The sequence below is a fragment of the Dasypus novemcinctus genome, chromosome 23 (assembly GCF_030445035.2).
Source record: "Dasypus novemcinctus isolate mDasNov1 chromosome 23, mDasNov1.1.hap2, whole genome shotgun sequence".
NCBI lineage: Eukaryota > Metazoa > Chordata > Mammalia > Cingulata > Dasypodidae > Dasypus > Dasypus novemcinctus.
The window spans coordinates 39,734,012-39,757,791 of NC_080695.1; the positions used below are offsets into that span (position 1 = coordinate 39,734,012).

Here is a 23,780-nt window from a genome sequence, read left to right on the forward strand (position 1 = left end):
CCAAAAATTTCCCTCTAAGCACGGCTTTAGGTGCATCCCACAAATTTTGATTTAATTTGTAATTTCATTTTTGTTCAATGAAAAATATTTTCTAATATCATTTGAATCTTCCTCTTTCATAACTGATTATTTAGAAATGTGCTATTACAGGTATATGGAGGGAAGTGGACTTGGCCCAATGGATAGGGCATCCGCCTACCACATGGGAGGTCTGCGGTTCAAACCTCGGGCCTCCTTGACCCGTGTGGAGCTGGGCCATGTGCAGTGCTGATGTGCGCAAGGAATGCCCTGCCATGCAGGGGTGTCCTCTGCGTAGGGGAGCCCCACACACAAGGAGTGCACCCCGTAAAGAGAGCCGTCCAGCGCGGAAGAAAGTGCAGCCTGCCCAAGAATTGTGCTGCACACACAGAGAGCTGACATAACAAGATGATGCAACAAAAAGAAACACAGATTCCTGGTGCCGCTGATAAGGATAGAAGTGGTCACTGAAGAACATACAGCGAATGGACACAGAGAGCAGACAACTGGGGGAGAGGGGAAGGGTAGAGAAAAAAATAAAAAATAAATCTTTAAAAAAAACCAAAAAAACAAAAACAAGTATATGGAGATTTTCCATATAGTTTTCTATTCTTTCTTTCTGGTAATTCTATTATTGTAAGAGAACAAGCTCTGTATGATTTTAACTCTTTTTTTTCTTTAATTTTCTTTTTTGTTTTATTTTTTAAAGATTTATTTATCTCCCCCCCCACCCCAGTTGTCTGTTCTCTGTGTCTATTTGCTGCGCCTTGTTTCTTTTTATCTTTTTTTAAGATTTTATTTATTTATTTCTCTTCCCTTCCCCCTCCCACCCCGGCTGTCTGTTCTCTCTGTCTATTTGCTGCGTCTTCTTTGTCCGCTTCTGTTGTTGATAGCGGCACAGGAATCTGTTTCTTTTTGTTGCGTCATCTTGTTGATGTAAGCTCTCCGTGTGTGTGCAGCACCATTCCTGGGCAGGCTGCACTTTCTTTTGCGCTGGGCGACTCTCCTTATGGGACCCGCTCCTTGTGCGTGGGGGCTCCCCTATGCGGGGGACACCCCTGCGTGGCAGGGCACTCCTTGCGAGTGTCAGCATTGCGCATGGGCCAGCTCCACACGGGTAAAGGAGGCCCAGAGTTTGAACCACGGACCTCTCATATGGTAGACGGATGCCCTAACTACTGGGCCAAGTCTGTTTCCCTGATTTTAACTCTTACATTTATTAAGATTTATTTTATATCTCAGGATATGGCCTATCTTAGTGAATATCTCATGTACATGGGATCTTCACTAGTTCACCAGTTTGCTTGATATCATTTGTTTTTGTTTTTCAGAGTCCTTAGAAAGCTATTCCATACATTCTTCCAATTGAGTGGAGAGACAGGGTGGAGTGTGCTTACTCCATCTGTCCCAGAACCACATCCCCATAATGTATATTTAATATGCCGTTGTATTTTGTTTGCAATGTAAATATAAGTGAGAGTCCTTTTTTATACAACATTGTTAATTTTCATTGTCAATGTTATACCTACTTCATAAAAAATTTGGAAGTCTTTCTACTTCTCTAATATTTTAAGTAGTTGTGGGATTAATTGGTAGAATTCCATTTTGGAGCTACCTGGGGCATTATTTTTTGAGGTATTGGAGCTGGGGATTGAAACTGGGACCTCCTATGTGGGAAGCCAATGCTCAACCACTGAGTCACATTGGCTCCCCCTTGGACATTTTTTAGAGTAGTTAAAAAACTCCTCCATTTCTTTTAGGGAAATTGGACTGTTTAGACTTCTTTATACATTCTAGAAAAATCTTTATTTCTTCAATACTTAATGTACTTACATAGTCATAGTATGCAAAATAATTTTATGATTTTAAAAATTTGTATATTTGGGCCCCCTGTCTTTTCTATTTCTTAACTTTTAAAAAGAACTAGCTCAAAGAAAATGTAGCATTGATGTGGAGAAAGTGGCCATGGTAGCTGCTGAGGGTAGGGAGTGGGAAGAAGAGATGTGATGTGGGGGGATTTTCAGGACTTGGAGTTGTCCTGGGTGGTACTGTAGGGACAGTTACTGGACATTTTATGTCCTACCATGGCCCACTGGGTGGACCGGGGGAAAGTGTAAACTATAATGTGGACCATTGACCACGTGGTACACAGTGCTCAGAGATGTATTCACCAAGTACAATGAATGTCCCATGATGATGGAGGAGGTCGTTGTTATGGGAGGAGTGGGGTGAGGGGAGTGGGGAGTATATGGGGACCTCATGTTTTTTGAATGTAACATTAAAAAATAAATAAAGACAAAAAAAACCAAACATACTAGCTTTGCCTGGTCTTCAATGAAAATGATAGAGTATGGACCTCCAAAAATTCACCCTCCACAAATCCACAAAGACAATAAGAAAATTGGCAAAATTAGTCATAATGAACTTTTTCAGAACCCAGGAGGCATTTATTCAAGAAAAATGGCTGAATCTCTGTAAGAATAGGAAGCCTGTGGCATTTTAATTTATCCTAATCCTATCACATGTTCTTCAGCTTAGAAGTCTTGAAAACTAGCAGCCTGTATTCCTACTAAAAGAGAGAGTAGAACAGAGTTGGGGGGTTCTTTCAAAACCTCATTCCCAGGAAGCAGACTTGGCCCAGTGGTTAGGGCATCGGTCTACCACATGGGAGGTCCGCAGTTCAAACCCCACATCTCCTTGGCCCGTGTGGAGCTGGCCCATGTGCAGTGCTGATGTGCACAAGGAGTGCCCTGCCATGCAGGGGTAACCCCGCGTAGGGGAGCCCCACGTGCAAAGAGTACACCCCGCCGTAAGGAGAGCTGCCCAGTGTGAAAGAAAGTTCAGCCTGCCCAGGAATGGTGCCACACACATGGAGAGCTGATGTAACAAGATGATGCAACAAAAAGAGACACAGATTCCTGTGCTGCTGACAACAACAGAAGCAGACGAAGAACACACAGCAAATAGACACAGAGAACAGACAACTGGGGCGGGGAGGGGAGAGAAATTAAAAAAAAAAAAGAGTATTACATTAAAAAAAACCACCTCATTCCCAAGGAACTGTTATTATTTGGCCTGTCTGGTGGTTCCCTGGAAGACCTCACTCAAAGGGCTTGTTTTTACTTGACCTGCCTTGGTGTTCAATCAGTGCTAAAAGTCTTCTCAAGGGGCAATTTGCTGAAACATTTACAAGCAAATGTTTTAACACTGCATCTGCCTGAAATAGTGAATAACCATTGGAACAAACTATAGATTAACCAAAATACTTAAAATGAAAATATTAGGAATGAGATGTCCACAGGGGCTTTGAAAAGATCTGACAAATTCTTGGCAATGTGGAATGCCATGTGCATGCATAGGGCTGTGCATATGCTTGAGAAAGATGTCAGAAGGTCCTAAGCTCTCACTTCTGCTGACTCTAAGACTTTTTACAAGCAGGAAGTGAAGGATAATGCAGAGTTGTTTTTTTTTTTTAGGTACTGGGGCTGGGGATTGAAACTGAGACCTCATATGTGAAAGCCGGTACTCAATTACTGAGCCATATTGACTCCCCTGAGTTGGGTTTTTCATTGGTTTGCTTGTTGCTATTGTTTATTTATTCATTCATTTATTTTTGAGGCACTGGGAACCCAACCCAGGACCTCCCATGTGGGAAGCAGGACTGAACCACTTGAGCCACATCCACTCCCCTAATGCAGAGTTTTAAAACTGTCTGATGGAGTGTTTAAGGTATATCCCAAGATGCCCACTAAGTCCCTTGGAAAAGAATGGGAGACTTACCCATTCAAGGTACTTAAGGAAATCTTTGTACAATCATTAGCTGACCACTAAGATAACTGAGTAGAGACTTAGTCTAACACAACAAAGAACACAGACTTCACAAAATTAGTTCAGAAAATTCACTAAGCAAACAACTACAGGAACAACCACAAACCATGGAGAGAGGAGCAATCTGATTCCCAGAGGTATCACATTATATTTAAAATGTACAGTTCCTCAAAAACTGCAAAGAACAAAAAGATGGTCCATAAGCAGGAAACAAAGCAATCAGAAGAAACTGTTCCTGAGGAAGCCCAGACATTGGATTTACTAGAAAATACAGTAAATAAGATATTTTTAGTATGTTCAACAAGATAAAGGAAACCATGTTTAAAGAACTAAAGGAAAGAATGAAAATAAGGTCTTACAAATAGTAAATATGAATAAAGAGATAGCAATTATTAAAAAAACCAAATAGATATTCTGGGATTATAAAATACAATAACAGAAAATAAATTCATTAGAGGGGATCAAAGTAGATTTAGGTAAGTAGAAGTAAAAATCAGTAAACTTGAAGATAGGTCAATTGAGTTTATCCTTTCTGAGGAACAGGAAGAATAAAAGGAAAGAAGAAAAATGAACAGAATCTCAGAGAGATATGGGACATCACCAAATGTACCAACATACACATAAAGGGAGACCAAGAAGAAGAAAGAGTAGAAAGACTGTTTGAAGAAATAATGGTCTAAAAATTTTCCAAATTTGATGAATAACATGAATTTACACACCCAAAAATCTCAACAAACTCCAAGTATGATAAATGCAAAGAGATCCATATTATACTGAAACTACTGAAAGAGACATGCTTGAAAGGAGCAAGAGAGAAGCAACTTGTCATACGTATGGAATCCTCAATAAGATTCACAGCTGATTTTGCATCAGAAACCATGGTGCCATAAGGCAGAGGGAAGAAATTTTAAAAGTCTAAAATAAAAAAACCTGTTTACCAACAATTTTATATCCAGAAAACCTATTCTTCAAAAATGAAGGGGAAATAAAGACATTTGAAATAAGAACTGAGAGTTCATTGCTAGCAGACCTACCTTATGCAAAATACTAAATGGAGTCATTCAGGCTGAAAGGAAAGGACACTGGACAGTAACGTGAATCCACATGAAAAAAATAGAGATCACTGGAAAGTTAACTACATAGGTAAACATAAAGACAGTATAAATTTATTTCTTGTTTGTAACTCCTTTTTTAATGTGACTTAAAAGATAAATGCATAAAGCAATAATTATCAGTCTATATTGATGGGCATACAATATACAAAGTAGTAATTGATGACAATAGCAGTATGAAGGAGAGGCAGAGCTATAGAGTAGAACATTTTTATAAGCTATTTAAATTATGTTGGTATTAATCAGAACTAGATTGTTATAAAGATGCTAATTGTAATCTCCAGGGAAACTACTAAGAAAATAACTAAAATTTAAATAAGTATTAATAAAATAACAAAGGATATAAAATGATAGACTAAAAAATATCTCAGTAACACCAAGAAGGCAGTAATGGGGAATTGAGGAACATTACAATATATGATATATATCAAAAACAAATAGCAATATGGTAGGCCTAAACTCTTCTATGTAAAATGGTTAAAGTCTCAAATTAAAAGGGGGAAAATTAAATACAAAAGAGTTTTTATAGCTAAGAGATTTCAAAGTGATTCAGGAGATTATGCTTATGCATGTCCCAGGCAGATCTCACTAAATGCCACAAAAGAACAACAAAAACAGGGGTGCTCCCAAGGGCTTTAGAGACATCTGGACACCACAGACAAGCCACAGAACTCTATGAAATCAGCACCCTGTTGGTGGGCCTTATCTTGGAATATATGATAACCTATTTCCCCACTGTAACAGTTGGGCTCCTTTATAATTTCCCTATACATAATTCCACTACCCCTTTTATTTGAACCTATAACTAGCACTAATCCCATTAAATATATGTTCTAGTGACTTAAATCTTTGGTCTGTTCATATGCTGGTTGAGCCCTGAATCTCAGCACAGGAGCAGCCAACACCTACTCTCTAGTTCATCGGATTTGCCCAGGACAACTAAGAAGATGATGAACAGCCCTCATCCCCCAAAGCAAAGAATATCTACAATTGCTAGCAAAACAGTACCTTCTATCTGCCTCATAAGATCCAAGTCCCCTTTCAATCTGAAGCAGAGCTGGCATCACCATCCTAAAATCCTCAAGATTGAGGAATGAACAAACGTATGGGGAGGAATGCAACCATTGACCAAAGTAGATTCATTATTATTGGAGTAATGGAAGAACTTGTAACATTGCTGCAAAGATATTGGTTACTAGAGGTTCTGAGAGGAGGGGGAGAGAGGAAACTGGTGGAATGTAGAACATTTTTAGGGCATTGGAATTGTTCTGCATTATTTTTGCAATGACAAATGTAGGTCAGTATACACTTTGTCAAAACCTATAAAATTGTACAGCGCAAAGTGTAAACCATAATGTAAATCATAGACCATGGTTAGTAGCAATGCTTCAATATTTATTCATCAATTGTAACAAATGTACCACACTTATATAAGATGTTATTAATAGGGGAAAATGTGAGAAGGGGAGAGGGTAGGGTATATGGGAATACCTTATACTTTCGATGTAAGTTTTCTGTAATGTAAAACCTCTTTTAAAATAAAGTTCATATAAAAAAATAAAAAATATAAAAACTTAAAAACTGTAGATTTTCACATATAGGATAAAAAAACATGATCCAACTCTATGCTAAAAGAGACCCACTTTAGATTCAATGACACAAAGAACTTGAAAATAAAAATAATGAAAAGATAGTCAGACTGGCTATACTAATATTAGACACAATATACTTTAAGACAAAAATACTTTGTAAAGACAAAGGAGATCATTTTATAATGATAAAAGTCAATCCATCAAGAAAATATAATAATAGTTTCAAATATATGTGCACCTAATTACAGAGTCAATGACAGAATTAAAGGTAGAAATAGACAATTCAACAAAAGTAGTTGGAAAATTCAACTTCATTTTCAATAATGGATAACAACTAGAGAGATCAGCAAGGAAATAAAACACCTGAATAACACTATAAACAAACTAAACCTAACAGACAACTTTAGCATACTCCACCCAGCAGAAGCAGATTATGCATTCTTCTCAAATGCACATAGAACATTCTACATGATTGTTCATTTTGTAAGGCTATAAAACAAGTCTCAATACATTTAAAAGGATTGAAAACAAAGGATGTTCTCTGACCACAATGGAATTAAATTAGAAATCAATAAGAAAAGGACATTTGGAATTTCACAAATATGTGGAAATTAAACAACACAGTCCTAAATAACCAATGGGTCAAAGAAGAAATCACAAGGGTTATTAGAAAAAACTTTGAAATGAACTAAAAGTGCAAATACAATATACCAACACTTGTGGGCTGTAGTAAAAGCAGCGATTAGAGGCGAATTTAAAGCTCTAAGTGCCTACATTAAAAAGAGAAAAGATATAAAATCAATAATCTACCTTTCTACTTGAGGAAATGTGAGAAAGAGTAAACTAAAACAAAAACTAGCAGAGGAGTGGAAATATTAAAGATTTGAGTGGAAATAAGGGAAAGAGAGCAGAAAAACAAAAGAGAAAATCACCAATAGCAAAGGTTGGTTCTTTGAAAAGACCAATGTAGCAGTTTGATATTGTTTATGAATTCCAAAAATAGATTTTGGGTTATGTTTGTAAATGGGCCTGTTTACAGTGTTGTTGTAAACTGCACCGCAGAGGAGGGAGGTTGGAGTTTTGATCCTGGAGCCCAGGAAGTAAACACAGAGAGAAGCAGTTACATGAGGAAAGAAAGAAGGCTGGATTAGACACAACAGAGGCCCCGGGAAGAGAGCTGTTCACCTGATAGTCTACAGCTGGTCTTGTGGAGAGTACAGCAGCTGAGCCTGGAGAGAAACAAGCCTTGGCAAAGAGAAACCTAGGAAGCCTGAACCTTGGCAGACATCACAGCCATCCTTCTCCAACACATGGCAACAGCCTGCAGCCGAGATAGGAAGAAGTTGGGACCACAGAGCCTTAGGAGGAAGATGAAGGCTGAACCCTCACAGAGACCAGCAGTCATCTTGCTCCAACATGTGGCAACAGACTTTGGTGAAGGAAGTAACTTATGCTTTATGGCCTGGTAACTGTATGCTTCTACTCCAAATAAATATCCTTTGTAAAAATCAACAATTTTTGGTATTTTGCATCAGAACCCCTTTGGCTGACTAATACATCCAATAAGCTGACAAACCCAGCTTGACTGACCAAAAAAGACAGATGATTTAAATTTCTAAAATCAGGGATCAAATAGATGCCATAACAACTGGCCTTACAGAAATAAAAATGATTATAAGAGAATACTATGAACAAATACCTGCCAACAATTTATATAACCTAGGTGAAATGGACAAATTCTTAAATGACACAAATTACCCTAAACTGACTCATGAATACATAGCAAATGTGAATAGACCTGTAAGTAAAAATATGTATTAGTAATAAAAAAAAACTTCCAACAAAGGAAAGTGCAGTACTAGTTGACTTCACTGGTGAATTATACCAAGCATTTAAAAAAATAGTTTTTTATTTTTTTAAAAAAGATAGATTACATAAATATTACATTAAAATATAGGGGATTCTCATAAGCCCCACTCCCATCTCTCCCATTTTCCCACATTAACAACATCCTTCATTTAGTGTGGTACATTTGTTACTATCGGTGAACACATTTTGGAGTATTGCCACTAGGTATGGATTATAGTTTACATTGTAGTTAACACTCTCTCCCACACAATTTTATAAGTTATGACAAGATATATAATGGTTTGTATCTGTCGTTGCAATGTCATTCAGGACAATTCCCAAGTCCCAAAAATGTCCCCATATTACACTTGTTTTTCCCTCTCCCTCCCCTCACAACCTCCAGTAGCCACTGCCTCCATATCAATGATGAAAGTTCTTCCATTGCTAAAATCACAATAAGTGTATACTAGAATAGACTAGTAAGTCTACTCAGTCCATCTTTCATTCTCCAATCCTGAGGATTCTGGGATGGTGATGCCCACTCCACCTCTAATTGAGAGGGGGCTTAGATCCCATGGGACAGATGATGGGACTATCTTGCTTGCAGTTGCAGACTCTCTCTGTTCCTTGGGATGGGCATTGTCCATCATCTCCTCATTAGGACTCCTGGGTGAGTCCAATGAACTGGAGAGTAGGTATTGCAACTTAGCTGAGATTCGGGGTCCTGAGAGCAAATGGATAGCCCAAAGATTTAAGTGTCTTGGACATACACCTATCAACTCTAGTACTAACTATAGGTTCAACTCTAAGGGGTAGAAGAGCCATGAATAGGGAAACCACACGAGTCCAACTCTGTCACACTGGGAAGCATAAGTTCCCAAGCAGGGCTCACTGGCAAGGCATCAAACTCTTGAGCTGTCTGCCCTGCCTACAGTGTCTGGATGTCTCTGCTATTTGAGGCAATATTTACTTGGGCAGTTAATGAGATCCTGATGACAGGTGCATAAGCATGAACTCTCGAATGATCTCTCAATTCACTTTGAAGTCTCTTAGTCACATAAACTCATTTGTCTTTATCTTTTCCCCTTTTGGTCAACATCTGTTCCCAGTTGCATTGCTAGTTGGTGCTTGGTAATAATCCCTTGGTGCTGGGCAGGCTCATCCCTGGGAGCCAGGTCCCATGCTGGGGGGGAAGGTAATGCATTTATATGCTGTGTTCAGCTTAGAGAAAGACCACATTTGAGCAATAAGGAGGCTCTCAGGAGGTAACTCTTAGGCACCCTATAATACTAGGCTAAGTTTCAATTTCAAAAGTAAAGGTTCATAAGTATATTCATCAATATCAAGGACCCATCAATAGTCCTTCTTCCTTCACTAGTCACTGCCCCTGTGCTTGGGGGATTCTTGTTGTACCATTAGAGAACATTACAGAGCTCCCCAGGATGGAAATTTGATATTCTTTCAGTTATAATTTGAATCTCTACCCACCATGACAGTGCCCCATGAACACTTGAACACATTTACATGCCTTATAGATATGCTCCAGTCTACCAAGCATTTGAAGAATAATTTGAAGAAGAATTAACACAATTTCTGAAATTCTTGTAAAAATTGAAGAGGAAGGAACATTTTCTAGACCAGCATTACCTTGATACCAATGCCAGATGAAGACATCACAAGAAAACAAAATTACAGTGTAATATTCCTTATATACATAGATGCAAAAATTCTAAACAAACAATAGGAAGCTGAGTCCCTAGCTGCAAAAAGAAGGATTATTTAAATGACTAAATGAGATTTCCCCCCCAGTAATGCAAAGTTGGTTAAACATATGAAAATCAACATATGATATTAATAAAAGGAAAAACACACAATCATCTCAATAGATGTAGAAAAAGCAATTGATAAAAGTCCAAAACCTTTTATGATATTTTGCTTAACAAACTAGAAATAGAAAGGAACTTCTTCAACTTGATAAGGACATCTATGAAAAACCCACAGCTAATATAATATTTAATGGTGAAAGACTTAAAGCTTTTCCCCCCAAATCAGAAATAACACAATGAAGTCTGCTCTCACAAATTCTATTCAACATTGTATGGAGGTTCTGTTGTGGGCAATTATGAAGAAAAAGAAACCAAAAGCATCAAGATTGGAAAGGAAAAAGTAAAACTATTTCTATTTGCAAATGGCATAATCTTATATGTAGAAAATTGTAAAAGAACCCAAAAAAACTCTAGAACTAATGAATTCATTAAGGTTGCAAGAAAAGAGATCACTAAAGAAAAATCAGTTGTATTTCTATAAATTAGCAATGAATAATCTGAAAAATAGAACTGAGAAAACATTTCCATTTAAAATAGCATCAAAAAGAAAAATATACTTAAGAATAAATTTAACCAAAGGATTGTAAGACTTGGACTTCCTTTTTCCTGGTCAACAAAGATGGAGGTGTGCCAGTCTGCCACAGAATCTTTGAACAACTTTGTTTATTTCTTTGGATAGGCCATCATTTCCTGTTTCTTTGTTTTGTGATCTTTTGTTCTGAACTGTACACCTTAAGATTTTAAAGTGTTAACTTTGTACCTCCTGAAAGCCTCCTTGTTGCTCAAAGGTAGCCTCTCTCTAAGCCAAACTCAGCATATAAACAAACTACTTCCCCCCAACGTGGGACATGACTCCCAGGTATAAGCCTCCCTGGCACTGAAGGATTATTACCAAGTGCCAACTAGCAATGCATCTAGAAAAAGACCTTGACCAAAACGGGGAAATGGCATGTACAAATGAGTTTTTATGGCTAAGAGATTTTAAAGCGGTCAGGAGATCATTCAAGAGGTTGCACTTATGCACATCTCAGCAAGATCTCATTGACTGCCACAGTAAACAGTGCCTCAAATGGCAGGGCTCCTGAGACTCTAGAGACATCCAGACACTATAAGTAGGGCAGACAAGCTCAAGAATTCAGCACCTTGCTAGTGGACCCTACTTGGGAATTTACGCTCCCCAGTGTAACAGAGTTAGACTCATTTTTAGTTTCCATATACATGGCTCCCCTGTCACTTTTATTTGAACCTATAATTAGCATTATACTAAATATATTTCCCAGAAACTTAAATCTTTGGTCCCTCCATGTGCCAGTTGAGCCCTGAATTTCAGCAGAGTGGCAAATGTATCAAACTAATGAAGGATGTTGTTAATGTGGGAAAGTGTGGAAGGGGTAGGGAGTGGGGCATATGGGAATCCCATATATATATATTTAATTTTAATTTAATTTTTGTTTTTTTTAAAGATACATAAATCACAAAAAAAGTTACATTAAAAACTATAAGAGGTTCCCATATACCCCACCCTCACCCCATCACTCTTCTCCCATATATATGCTTTTTGCTTGCTCTCTGTACTCTGTGTCCATTTGCTGTATGTTCTTCTGTGTATTTATCATTATTTTTTAATTTATCACCCTCCCCTTGCAGCTTGCTTGTTGTCTGCTCTCTGTGTCCATTTGCTGCGTGCTTATGTGGGCGAATCTGCCTTCACAAGGAGGCCCCGGGACCTGAACCCAGGGTCTCCCATATGGTAGACAGGAGCCCAACTGATTGAGCCACAGCCATTTCCCTCCTCCCATATATTTTTAATGTAATGTTTATGTAATCTAAATCTTCTTTTTTTAAAAAGTGTCAATTCTGGGATTTTGTCCCTGAGCTGTCTTTTCCTGTAGTTTGTATCCAGATAGTGATATGTCAGAGCTTTCCTTGAGTGCCAGAAACAAACAAAAACAAACCAATGCAAAAACACCTTGTAAATTGGCTCTACATTTCCTGGTATTGTCCTTCAGAGTTACTTTTCTATCAAGAAGATCAACTTGAGGCAACAGTGAAGTGCAGTGACTTCTCCATTTTTTCTGAGCCTGTGTCTTGACCTGGACTTGTGCTCACTTGAGGCCTTAGGAATTCCCCCATTTATAGGAGTCCTAATGTCCCCTCCACTCCCTATGAGATAGACTGTCCCCCCCCTCAGGTGCTCAAGGATTATTAAGGCTCATAATCCTTTGCCCCAGGCTACTTTGACTTGTTTCTTACACTGCTTTAGCTATCTTCAAGATGTTTCTGCCTGCAGCACAAGTTTTGAGGGGGCAAGCTCCAGATGAATGTCCTGATTCAGTCTTTCAGAATGCCACTTTACAGATTGGCATTGACATACAGGCACCCCAGTATATGCACAGTGGTTACTCTGTTCCCTCTGGAACAGGGCCAGGGACTCACAATGGGAGGGTAGGCCTGCTCCACCCTGCATTTAGGAGGGATTGTGGGAAGGGCCAGCAAGTGTACCAAGAGCTTCTATTACCGTTTTTAAAGTTGTGTTTTCTTGATTCAGCACTTGCCCAGTTACTGCAACCATTAAATATTTTCTGGAGTTTTGAGGGTAATGGCTCTGTCAGTTTTTGGTAGTTGTTCAAAGATTCTGTGGGGGAATAGCACCCTGGAGCAGCTTATGCTCCTACCTAAGTCCTCAACACTATTTTTTTCAAATAGCATTTCTTCCCAACTTGTCACCCTTACTGTTTTCAAGATCCCTTATTCCTGGGTATTTTGTTCTACTGATTACTTGTCTATTCCTACACCAGTATCACATTATTTAAATTAGTATAGTTTTATAGGTCTGCATATCTAATATGGTAAGTTCCTAATCCCTGTTATTGATTTCAAACATACATTGTCAATTCTTGAGTTTCTCTCTCTTGGTCAATATCGTCCATATGGATTTTAGAATCAGTTTAAGAAGATTTTGCTAGAAGTTTGGTAGAAACTTCATTGAATACGAAGACTATTTTGGAAAAAATATCATTATTATTTTGGGATTCCACATTAGTGAGCAGATCTTTCCATATTTTAATCTCTTTCTCATTCTACCAAAATGTTATATAATTTTTTCTGTAAAGAGATTACACATTTTTTTGTTTGACTCATTCCTAGGTATTTTTATTTTTGCTGCTATTGTGAACGGTTTCCTTTTTCTTACAGTATGTTATTAACAGAATTGTTGATGTAAATATTGACATATTTATGTTGTACTTAGCAATCATACATGGCTCTCTAGTTAGTTCTAAATGTTTGTATGCCTCTTTTGAATTTTTTAAATGGATGATTGTAGTGCCTAAAATAGTGATATTTTGTTTGTTTCTAACTTTCTATGGCAGAATCACTAATCATGAAATATTCATATGCTCCCTCACATATATATGGCACTTTGGAATTAGGGGCGGCTGTGTGATTTGTTCTGAGCACTAGGATTTGAATAGGAGTAACGAATGCCATTGCTTATTTCTTTCTTCCTATTTGACAATTGTGGAGGCCAGATATTGAGATGGTACAGCATTAGATATAAGGAGCCTGGACTGTTGAGTTGCTACAAGGAAAAGAACTGCTCCTGAGGATCACTTGACTTGCAGTAGACTTAAGAGAGAGAAATAAACATTTTTATATGTTAAGCTGATGAATTTTGGGGATTTTTTTTTTGTTGTTGTTATTAAAGCACAGGCTAGCCTGTCCTAATATATTTTCTAATCCTTATACCTCCATTTCTTTCTGATGATGTGGAAAAGTAGGAGTTATAATGGACAACCATACCTTTCATCAACTTTATGTATCATTTTGTTTAAAGTTTCAGTAGCTATTTCTTTTAGGGCTAAGAAAGCCCTTTTTATTCTCAGTTTGCTAAGAGTTGTTGTTTCACTAAAATCATGAGTCCGTGTTGCATTTTTGTGAATTTTCTACATTGATTGAGATGGTTATATGGTTTTTGGCCTTTAAATTGTTGATGGGGTGAACTTACATTAAAGGATATTTTTACAACAACCCATCCTTCCTCTTTGGGATGAACCTAACTTGGAATTATTTCTTTAGACATTGCTGGATCTGGTTTGCTGATCTTTTGTTTAGGATGTCTGCATTTTATGTTCATGTATGAGATTGATTTATAATTTTATTTCCTTTTATTGTCTTTAGCTATTTTAGTGTTGTAAGAGTAAATATAGACCAAAAAAATATTAAAGAAATAATTTTCCCTGGTGAAAAAAGTGAAAGAGATTCTCTTCCCTCTCCCTTTTCTTAGAGCACTTTCTTTGGAAAACTTATAACTGTAGATTTTTCTCTACCCTTTAAGATGTGTATATGTCTTTTTAAAAGCTAAATAAGACTCTTACCAGCTTTACAACCCAGGAATGTCTTTCTCAATGACCTGGGGCCAATTCTTTAAAATGTAATCATTAAGGAAGATGGTGCCCCTATCTACCAGTTTCCATAGGAAGGTAGAAGCCTAACCTCAGCAGGCACCTGGCTGCAAATTGCACACCTATATCCTCTCATAAAAATACAAGAAGTTAGCAAACACAGGTAGATAACCCAATTAAAAGGTGAATTTTAGGATATGTAACAAATAGTGACATTTGTGTGACAAATGGTATGGTCAAGTTCTCTTATTTGAGGATTATTTTTTTTAATCCTGAAAACATGTTGTACATATGTTAGAAAAGCATATTGTCTTTTAGGGACAAAGATCTTGCTCTTTATATATATGAGAGAGAAAGGTAGAGAAGCTTAACTGCATTACTAAAGCTATTTGGTCATATTTTTTTCTACCTCATTTGTTAGTTTCTGAGAGTTGTGTGTTAGTGTCTCCCATAGACCATGCATTTTAACTTTTCTTTGTAATTACATCATATTTTTTATTTTTTATTTCCAGATTAGGCACATACAGATTCTTGAATCTTATAGGGGCATTGATGGACTATTTGCATTTTGTTTTTTTTCCAATAAAACAAAAAGAATAGAAAATAGAAAATCATTATTTGCAGATACGATGATAGTCTATTTGGAAAACACCAAAGAATCAGAGAAGGTAAATAATTTTTAAGGATTTTCAAGTATAATTTTGGGGTAGATGGCTGACAAAATGATGGCAGATTAGTATTATCATAATTTTGAAATATAAATATAATGAAGAGGAATTGTACTATCAAACTATTAAAATGTTTTGGAGACTGTATAATTAGCATATAAATATAAAATTAGATTTGTAGATAGAAGATAGATTCTGGAAAAAGATCTCAGGACATGGAAGATTGCAAAGGTAGCATTTCAGGTGACTGGCATTGAGACAATAGAGTAATCATTTGGAAAAAATAGTTAAATTCATGCCTTGCCTCATATAATAAAATAAAAACCATTTAATGGAAACAAAAATAGTAAAATAAAATATGGGTATTTATTTAATTTGACTTGGAAATATTTTTCTAAGCCTAAAAAAGTAATCATAATAGAAAATGTTTTAGAAAAATATAGACTCTAGTTCAAAATAATAAAATTTAAGAGGGAATGACAAATTTGGGAAATGCTTGCAAGATGGATGTTTTTTAAGGGTAAAGATTGTTAATATTTACAGAGTTCTCAAAATCAATAAGAACAAAAACTCTACTGATTTAATTTGAATCTGCCCCTTACTCACTTTGTGGCTTTGAGAATTATGTAATTTATCTGGCTTTAGTTTTCTTACCTACGAAGTGGGGATACTAATAGAACCTACTTCAGAGGGTCATTGTAAGGATTTAATGTCACCAAATTCAACATTTTGAATTGAATAGTACTTTGAAAATAGTAAGTGCTCAATTTAACTATTTAAACTACTCTGTAGTCTTCATGAATCATTCTCATCATTGTTGTCATACACATTTACAGTGCAGTTATGCATTGTACAATGTCCTTTAAATAAATTACCTCATCTTCACATTAGCCCTTTTTAGAGAGGTTAAACTGAAGCTTGGAGAGATTATATAACTCACGTGAGGCCATTGTACGAACATCCTATTCCAGGTCTACCAGACTTTGCTGCCCTTCTTCCTTCCACTAAGGCTTGCTTTTTTTAAGTATACTGTACAAAGTATTTTACCACAATGAGGAGTTAGTAGGGGTGATAGAGATGTGTCCCTATGGGAACAGATTGCCCTCTGATCCTTAACGTGGCTAAAAACATGATTGATAAGAGCAGAGATAGTCACCTGAAAAGTGACAGTGGTTATTGACTAAAATTTGGTGGCATGTACAAACCGAACTAAAGAAAGATTAGTTATTAAGGAGAGGGCAGGAGAAGAGACTTAGGAAAACATTGGCAATAACTCCCAGGAGAGATGGTGTCATAGTTCAAGGTTTTAACCTGTAAATTCCCAGGTTGATGCTCTAGTGTGAAGATTATCATTTTAAATTTCATTCGTTCATTTGTTCGTTCATTCATTCATTCATTCAGGAACTATTTTTGAATATCCATTATGTGACAGACACTGTTTTAGGCCCCAAGTATAAACAGTGAACAAAATAGACATGGCCCCTGCCCTTACAGAACTTGTTCTAGTAGTACTTATAAAATAACCTTATAATTTAGCTCCCTATGTAGCATGGAGGCCATTCTATTTCTTATTGTAAATTAATGAAGTGGCCTTCTGATTTATATACAGCAGTCCAAGTCAACTTTGTGACACTGACAATATTAGATCCCTGAGCATGACAGAATGAAGTCTAGACCTAGTCTGTCATATCCTCATCAGAAAAAGGACATTTCGTGAATTCTTTTGAGAGCTAACCAGCTCCTTTTCCTACTGACAGCCTGAACTCCCTAGGCACTTTCATACAGAGAAGAAACAAACTATGTACAAATTAAATAGATTACACAAACATAATTTGGTCATGATTTTAAAGTGATTTCTTACATGGACTTCAAGTTGGAAGTAGAACTTTGTCTAAGATGAAAAGATGCTAATTCTTTGTTTTAACTCTAAACCCTTTACCACAAAAAGGTACATACATCAAGGTCCAAGTTCAAAATCTTTACATATTTCTCTGCTAAATATATGGAAATGCAATAGTGTAAAATAGTAACATATCTGAAAACTCATTAATATTGTGATAACTCCAATCACAAACATGGTGAAGTTTGTACTAAAAATCACATAGGATTTTATAGGTGGAAGTGTTGTTTTTTCTGTTTTTCTAGTTATCATTACTCACTTAAGGAAGACTTCTTCCATGGTAGTGACTGAAGCACCAAAGCTTGCAATGCCTAACTCTTCCTGTTTCTTATCCAGATCATTAAATAGAGCTTCAAACCTAGAAGGAAAGGAGGAAAAGGAAAAGATAGAACTAGCACTTGCCTAGATGAATTTTTAGTATTGGTTTGTCTCAAAATAATTTCTTATTAGCTGTAGGGAAAATGTTTAGTAGCTCTTTCTACACCGCAATGCTTATGGTGAAACAAATAGGAAGAAGGATTTATCTTAGCAAAGAACCCCACTGTAATTTGATCTTTGATATAAATCTTTTATTCTAATAAATTTATCAATTATTACTTATATATGTTAAGGACTATAGCTAGTTGACAAGAGTTAATCTATTCACACATGGCTCCTACATTAAAGAAGAAATATTTCTTAAATTACAAGGAGCAGATATCACTGAATAATAGAAAGTGGAGTTAGTAAAGTAGGAACTGGGCACTGAGAGGAAAATGCTTAATAAAATAACTAGGGGAGTTATATGGCAGTTCTGCCTATTATGTTGGAGTTACATCAGGAGTTCTAAAGAACAGTTTTACCAGGAAGAATTAACAATATTTTAGGCTCAAAAGATTATCTTCTCCAGAAACCCATCCAGTTCTTGAACACATTTTCCATTACCAATGAGGGCCTATTAAACTTACATTTGATTACCCTCATAGATAATGAACTCAAAACTATTTTCTAAATTCCCTCCATATTTTAGAATGAATTCCATTTCTAATCTTATCTTGCTGTGATAACTGGCTCTAATTTTATTCTTCAATGCAATCTGACCCCTCTTCCTATGACAATTATTCACCTATTTTAAGACCATTATTCATGATCCTTTTGAATCTTCTCCTCAATAGGATCACTCCAGTCTGTAGTTTTTCACCGATATTCAACAGTCTCTATACTCTGTTAAGGAGTGGATGTGTCTATGTTCATTGGTGTGTAGTTTTCTTTTCTTGCAATGTCTTTGCCTGATTTGGTATCTTGGAAATACCAGCCTTTGTAATAACTTGGGAAATGTTCTTTTCTCTCATATTTTCTAGAAAGTTTGTGTAGAATTGGTGTTATTTCTTCCTTAAATGTTTGGTAGAATTAATCAGTGAAGCCATCTGGTCCTTGAATTTTTAAGTACAGATTCAATTTCTTTAAAAAAAAAGAAGGTTTTCAACCTTTATTTTCTTCCTGGGCCAGGTTTAGTAGTAAATATCTTTCAAGGGATTTTTTCCATTTCATCTCTGATGTCTAATTTTTGGTATAGTATTGTTTATAGAACTCTCTACTATTCTTTGAATATAATAATTGTAGAATGTGTAGTGATATCAACTTGCTCATTCCTAATATAAGTAATTTGTGTCTTCTGTTTATCTTTCTGATAAGTTTGACAAGAGTTTATAAAATTTATTCTCAAAGAACCAGTTTATAACCTTTAAAGAATATCTCAACAAATCCAGGCCATATAAAGTAATGAGCTGGTCCATATTGGCTGGGTCTTAGGTCCTGCACAAATGTGGCAAATTGACTACTTTAGACTTGTTAACCTTAGTCATGGGTTAACATGGTACATGACATTTATAGACACATACTCTGACTATGGAATAGCAATCTCATGTCATTTGAATCTGGAACCACTATCTGTGGCTTTGGAAAAACACCTTTGTTTTGGATGTATTTGGATGCCCTACTAAACTCTAGTCAGATCAAATTACCTTATTTAAAGCACAAGTAACTCAACAATGGGCATGTTCCCACTGCATGAGATGGATATTCTATGACCTCTGTCACCTTCAGGCAAATGGGTTGAAAGAACACTAGAATGGATGAGAAACAACAGCTACACAAAGGCCATCAAGATGGACACCTGACAGGGTGTTATCCCATTTAATGAAGGCCACATAGACATTATACACTGTCTCTAGCAGAAGGGAAACACAGCACTGCAATCATATTGGGAAATACTGATAAAGTAGATACAACCCCAGGTATTGGTTCTTTTGAGGGATAAAGAGACCCACGGGTTCTATGGTCATGGCAGATGGGGTTCACTGCCATGTCAGATGGCCCTTCTTTGGAGCTGGTGTTTCTGCGTGATGGAACTGGACTCAGATGGGATCTCTTTTCACAAGACTTTCATGCTACTTTACTGGAATTGTAGTTGGTGTTGGGGTTTAAAATATATTTAGGGGATTTGAATCTCTGGACTGACAATATGATAGCCAGGCCCTGAGCCTCAACAGACTTCAGCTCCTACACTCTGATTTATTGGACTTACCCCACTCAGCTAACATGGAGTTGAAGAAGGTCAACCACCACACCATGGAGCCTAGAGTGCCTACAACTGAAAGCAGGAGGATTGCATCCAGTATCCATGTGGAATCTAAGCCCCCACTTGACATAGATGTGCAATGGACACAACCAGTCCAATATCCACAGAGAAAATGTGGCATTGATGTGGGAAGGGTGACCATAGTGGCTGCTGGGTGCAGGGAATGGGAGGAAGAGATGAGATGGGGAGGCATTTTCGGGACTTGGAGTTGTCCTGGGTGGTGCTTCACGGACAACTACGGGACACTGTAGATCCCCCCAGGGCCCGCTGGATGGAACATGGGAGAGTGTGGGCTATGATGTGGACCATTGACTATGGGGTGCAGCGATGCCCAGAGATGTACTTACCAGGTGCAATGGATGTGTCATGATGACGGGAGAGAGTGTTGCTGTGGGGGGAGTGGGGGGTGGGGGCGGTGGGGTTGAATGGGACCTCATATTTTTTGAATGTAATATTTTTTTAAAAAATGAATTAAATAAAAAAAAAAAAGAGTATGTGGGTGAGAGACCAGGTAGTCATTTATTAGGCTGTGTCTGCATATTTACAATGTCAGTATTCCCAACCATTCTTTCCCTTATTTTTTTCCCTTGGAATGTATTCCTTGGGAATGATTTGTGGTCTGAGTGCCAGTGGAGCCACCAATATGGCCCCCTGATTCAAACTTTAAAGGTAATGCTGCCTGTATGTCCCTCCTATAGGATTCCATGGAACAGGGAGGAAACAACAGAAAATCAAGGGAATAATGTTCTTTCTTGGTCACACCCAGGACTTCCCAACCCCCCCACCCATGTGGGTGACATTATTTGGGTGTTTACAATTTATACAGGCTGTGACTTCCCTTTCTAGACTGGATAACTGAGGTTGGGAAGTTTGGGTCAAGTAACCAAGACAATGGATCTTCACTGAGGCTGTAGCCTAAGGACTTGGATATCCTGGGTTTCAGTCCTGGGAAGCTTGCACCTCAAATAATAGGATAGGAACATCTCTGGCATCAGGAAGTATGAGGGGATGAGGAAGCTAACCTCTCTCTGTTTCCCTTAGAAATCTTGGTAGTTCCTGGATTGACAACACCCAAGTAAAGGTCAGCACAATAGTGGCAATAGGTGGCCACTATTTGAATCTGCCACCCCAGAATACAATCTTTGTCTGCATGAACATCCATGTGGCAGTCTGCTGGTACACAACAACACTGACCTCCCTTGATCAATCAATGAGTCAAACTGCAGGCAACTTCATTGATGCATGCTCAGTTGAAAATTTTTCCTGATGTTCCCTGTTTCAATATTACTTATAGCATGAATGGAAAAAATCCCCATGGGAACCAATGATTCATATTGGCACTTTGGACGAGGGATCCCTGCAGCCACTCACTGCTGCTTTGTGGCCAGTTCAGTCTGAGAAAACTTATAACTGGATTAGTGTATATTATAATAACAAATCCCTGGTGGGTATCAAGTGTGCTTCACCAGAATGTTTTCCTTTGTGGCTCACATTGGGTGACAGAGTGCCTCATGCAAGGAGAGTGCTCTTGCTGCATTGGGATATTAGGGCCCATGTCCCACTTGGACATTCGTACGGAACTTTGGAAGGGCCTGTCAGTACTTGCCCATAACCGGGTTGCCCAGGACATCAGACAATCAGAGAGTTGATTCCTTTCTGTGGTACAAATTCTAATATCCAGTATAGGAGTACATGCCTTAGAAAAGAGGGTATGCAACTTGTCTTTGACCAGGTGGAAATAGCTAATGCTGCCACCTAAGCAATTCAAGACCAGTGGGACACATTAAATTCTCTAGCCAAGGTGGTGACTGATAACTAGATAACTCTTGATTATCTTCTGGCAGAACAAGCGGGTATCTGTGTTTTTGCCAATACATTATGCTATGTCTACATAAACAATCCAGGGAAGGTTGAAAGTGAATTGGAAAAGATATATGGTCAAGCATATAGTTGTCAGCTATACAACCATAGTCCGTCCCCCTTGAACTCTTTGATTTCTTTAGCTCGTTTAACTTGATGCTTGGGATTCCTGGTTGAGGACTTCTTTCAGGAAGGCCTAGGACTAGTTCTCCTGGTGACCCTAGTGAAGTGCTTAGTAACTTGGGCAGGAAGATTAGGTGAATGAGTCACAGCCATCTGGATTATTCAGGGACAACTTTGGACCTGCTTATGTCTTCAAATTCATGGCAGCCACTGATCTTACTAAATGTGTCATGTTATTACATCTTTTTTGGCAGCCCAATGAGGGTTGGGGGTATGTACCATTGGGGAAGCAGCCACCATGAGAACTGTTGCTGTTCCCAGGCTTGCCCAATCAGAGCCCTGAACCCAGAATACTCCTTTATTTGGAGGCTGGGCAGTGAGCCCGTACTTGGCCCAGATTTTTCTTTATGAGGTAATCCTTCCTTGTTCAAGAAACGTAGCAAAAGTCCTTGTACTGTTTCAATGTGTGCATTGTGTGGCACCTGGCCAGCTCTACTTTTATATCAATTCCAGGAGGGAAGGGAATTGGATTTCCCTATTGTAGCATGAGAGGGTATTTACAGATCATTGCCCTGCATTGGTTGCCAGGCACACCCTTTCTATTGGCTGTGGGGGACGGGTGCCTGATACTGAAGCTGACCTTGGTCCATCACTTCTTTGTGTGATTAAAGCATTGCTCCAACCAGGGCCATATATTGTGTGTTCCTCTGCAGCTACAATACCACAGTACATTGGGCAGAAATATGTGGTCTCCTACTTTTGGTGACTGGTATATCATTGTTGTTCTCCATGTGGTGGGCTTTCTCCCCTGGTAGCAGTCTGGAACCTTGACTTGACACATATGATATAGGAAGGGCAGATGCTGTGATAAATTTAAGCAGCTTCTCTGTATTCATATTTCTTTTAGGAACACTCTGTACTTCCAGATTTATAATTACTATACCCAAGAAAATATCTTAGTATGTATTCTATCTCTAGTCCTTCATCTCTTCTTGCATGTGGCAATCACCTTACATCTATGGGATATCTAGGTAGTAATTACCTCTAGCAAGAAGATGAAAATGGCACTCTCTAAAGGTCATTGATGAGTACTTTTAATTTTCATTTCTCTTATCTAGGATGGGAATCTCAGGTAAAATAATCATTCCCATGTTTTTCCTCTATAATTAACTTGGATAACTCCTGGGGCCAAATTCCCTGTTTTCTCTGTGCCCTTGTCACCCTTGCTCCAAGGGTTTCCATTCAAGTTACCTTTTACTTTCATCATCTTAATATTTTCCTGAATCCTACTCATTAGGCAGAAAACCTGTCTACTGTGCACATCTTACTATTAGTTATCCCTTATTAACACTTGGAAGCTATAGCCACTACATTGTCAACATCCCCCCCCCCCCCCCAAAAAAAAAAACCCTCAAAAACAGAAAGAAAAATATGAAATAAGCCTGAATAAACTTGTACTTATAAGGTAATCCTTGTTTCAGTGAGATATTCATCTGTGAATTTCCCAACTTTACTTAACAAATGACAGCTACAATTAGAGATCTAATTTGTTAGAACTAAAATTAAAAATGATTCATGGCCACCCAAAACCTATCCATATAAAACTCTCTGGATCCTTACCTCTGAATATGCTCTTTGGGTAGGATAAATGATAATTCAGCTCCAATATTTTTCTCCAAAGTGGCATTTGGAATATGATTATTAATGAGTGTGGAGATCTTTTCAACATCACAATGAGGTTCCCTCTCCATGACTATGTGGTATCCAGCACCTGAAAGAAACCATTTAGAAGACCAAATGAAGAAGTTTAATACCTCCTAATTGTCTTGTAAGACCAAATTCGGCTTGCCATAGTTTAGGTTAGCTAGGTGTATAAGGAATAAAACATGGTATGTCACAAGACTTTTAGCTATAACTCTAAGGAGGCTCTTACCTAAAACTTCCAAATGCTATTCCAAGAACCAAAACACTGGGTAAATAAC

At 37.7% G+C, this 23,780-nt stretch overlaps 1 protein-coding gene across 1 annotated transcript in view; it reads right to left on the minus strand.

Annotated features, from left to right (window-relative positions):
* The window catches only part of LOC101441443 (phospholipid-transporting ATPase ABCA3-like), a 207,241-nt gene that overhangs the window by 82,694 nt on the left and 100,767 nt on the right, over window positions 1–23,780 (minus strand). The window contains exons 9-10 of the mRNA XM_058286294.2: window positions 23,419–23,569; window positions 17,455–17,553 (exon numbers count right to left, since the gene is read on the minus strand). Of these exons, the coding sequence (XP_058142277.2) occupies window positions 17,455–17,553; window positions 23,419–23,569 (250 nt within the window). The remainder of the gene's footprint in view (window positions 1–17,454; window positions 17,554–23,418; window positions 23,570–23,780) is intronic.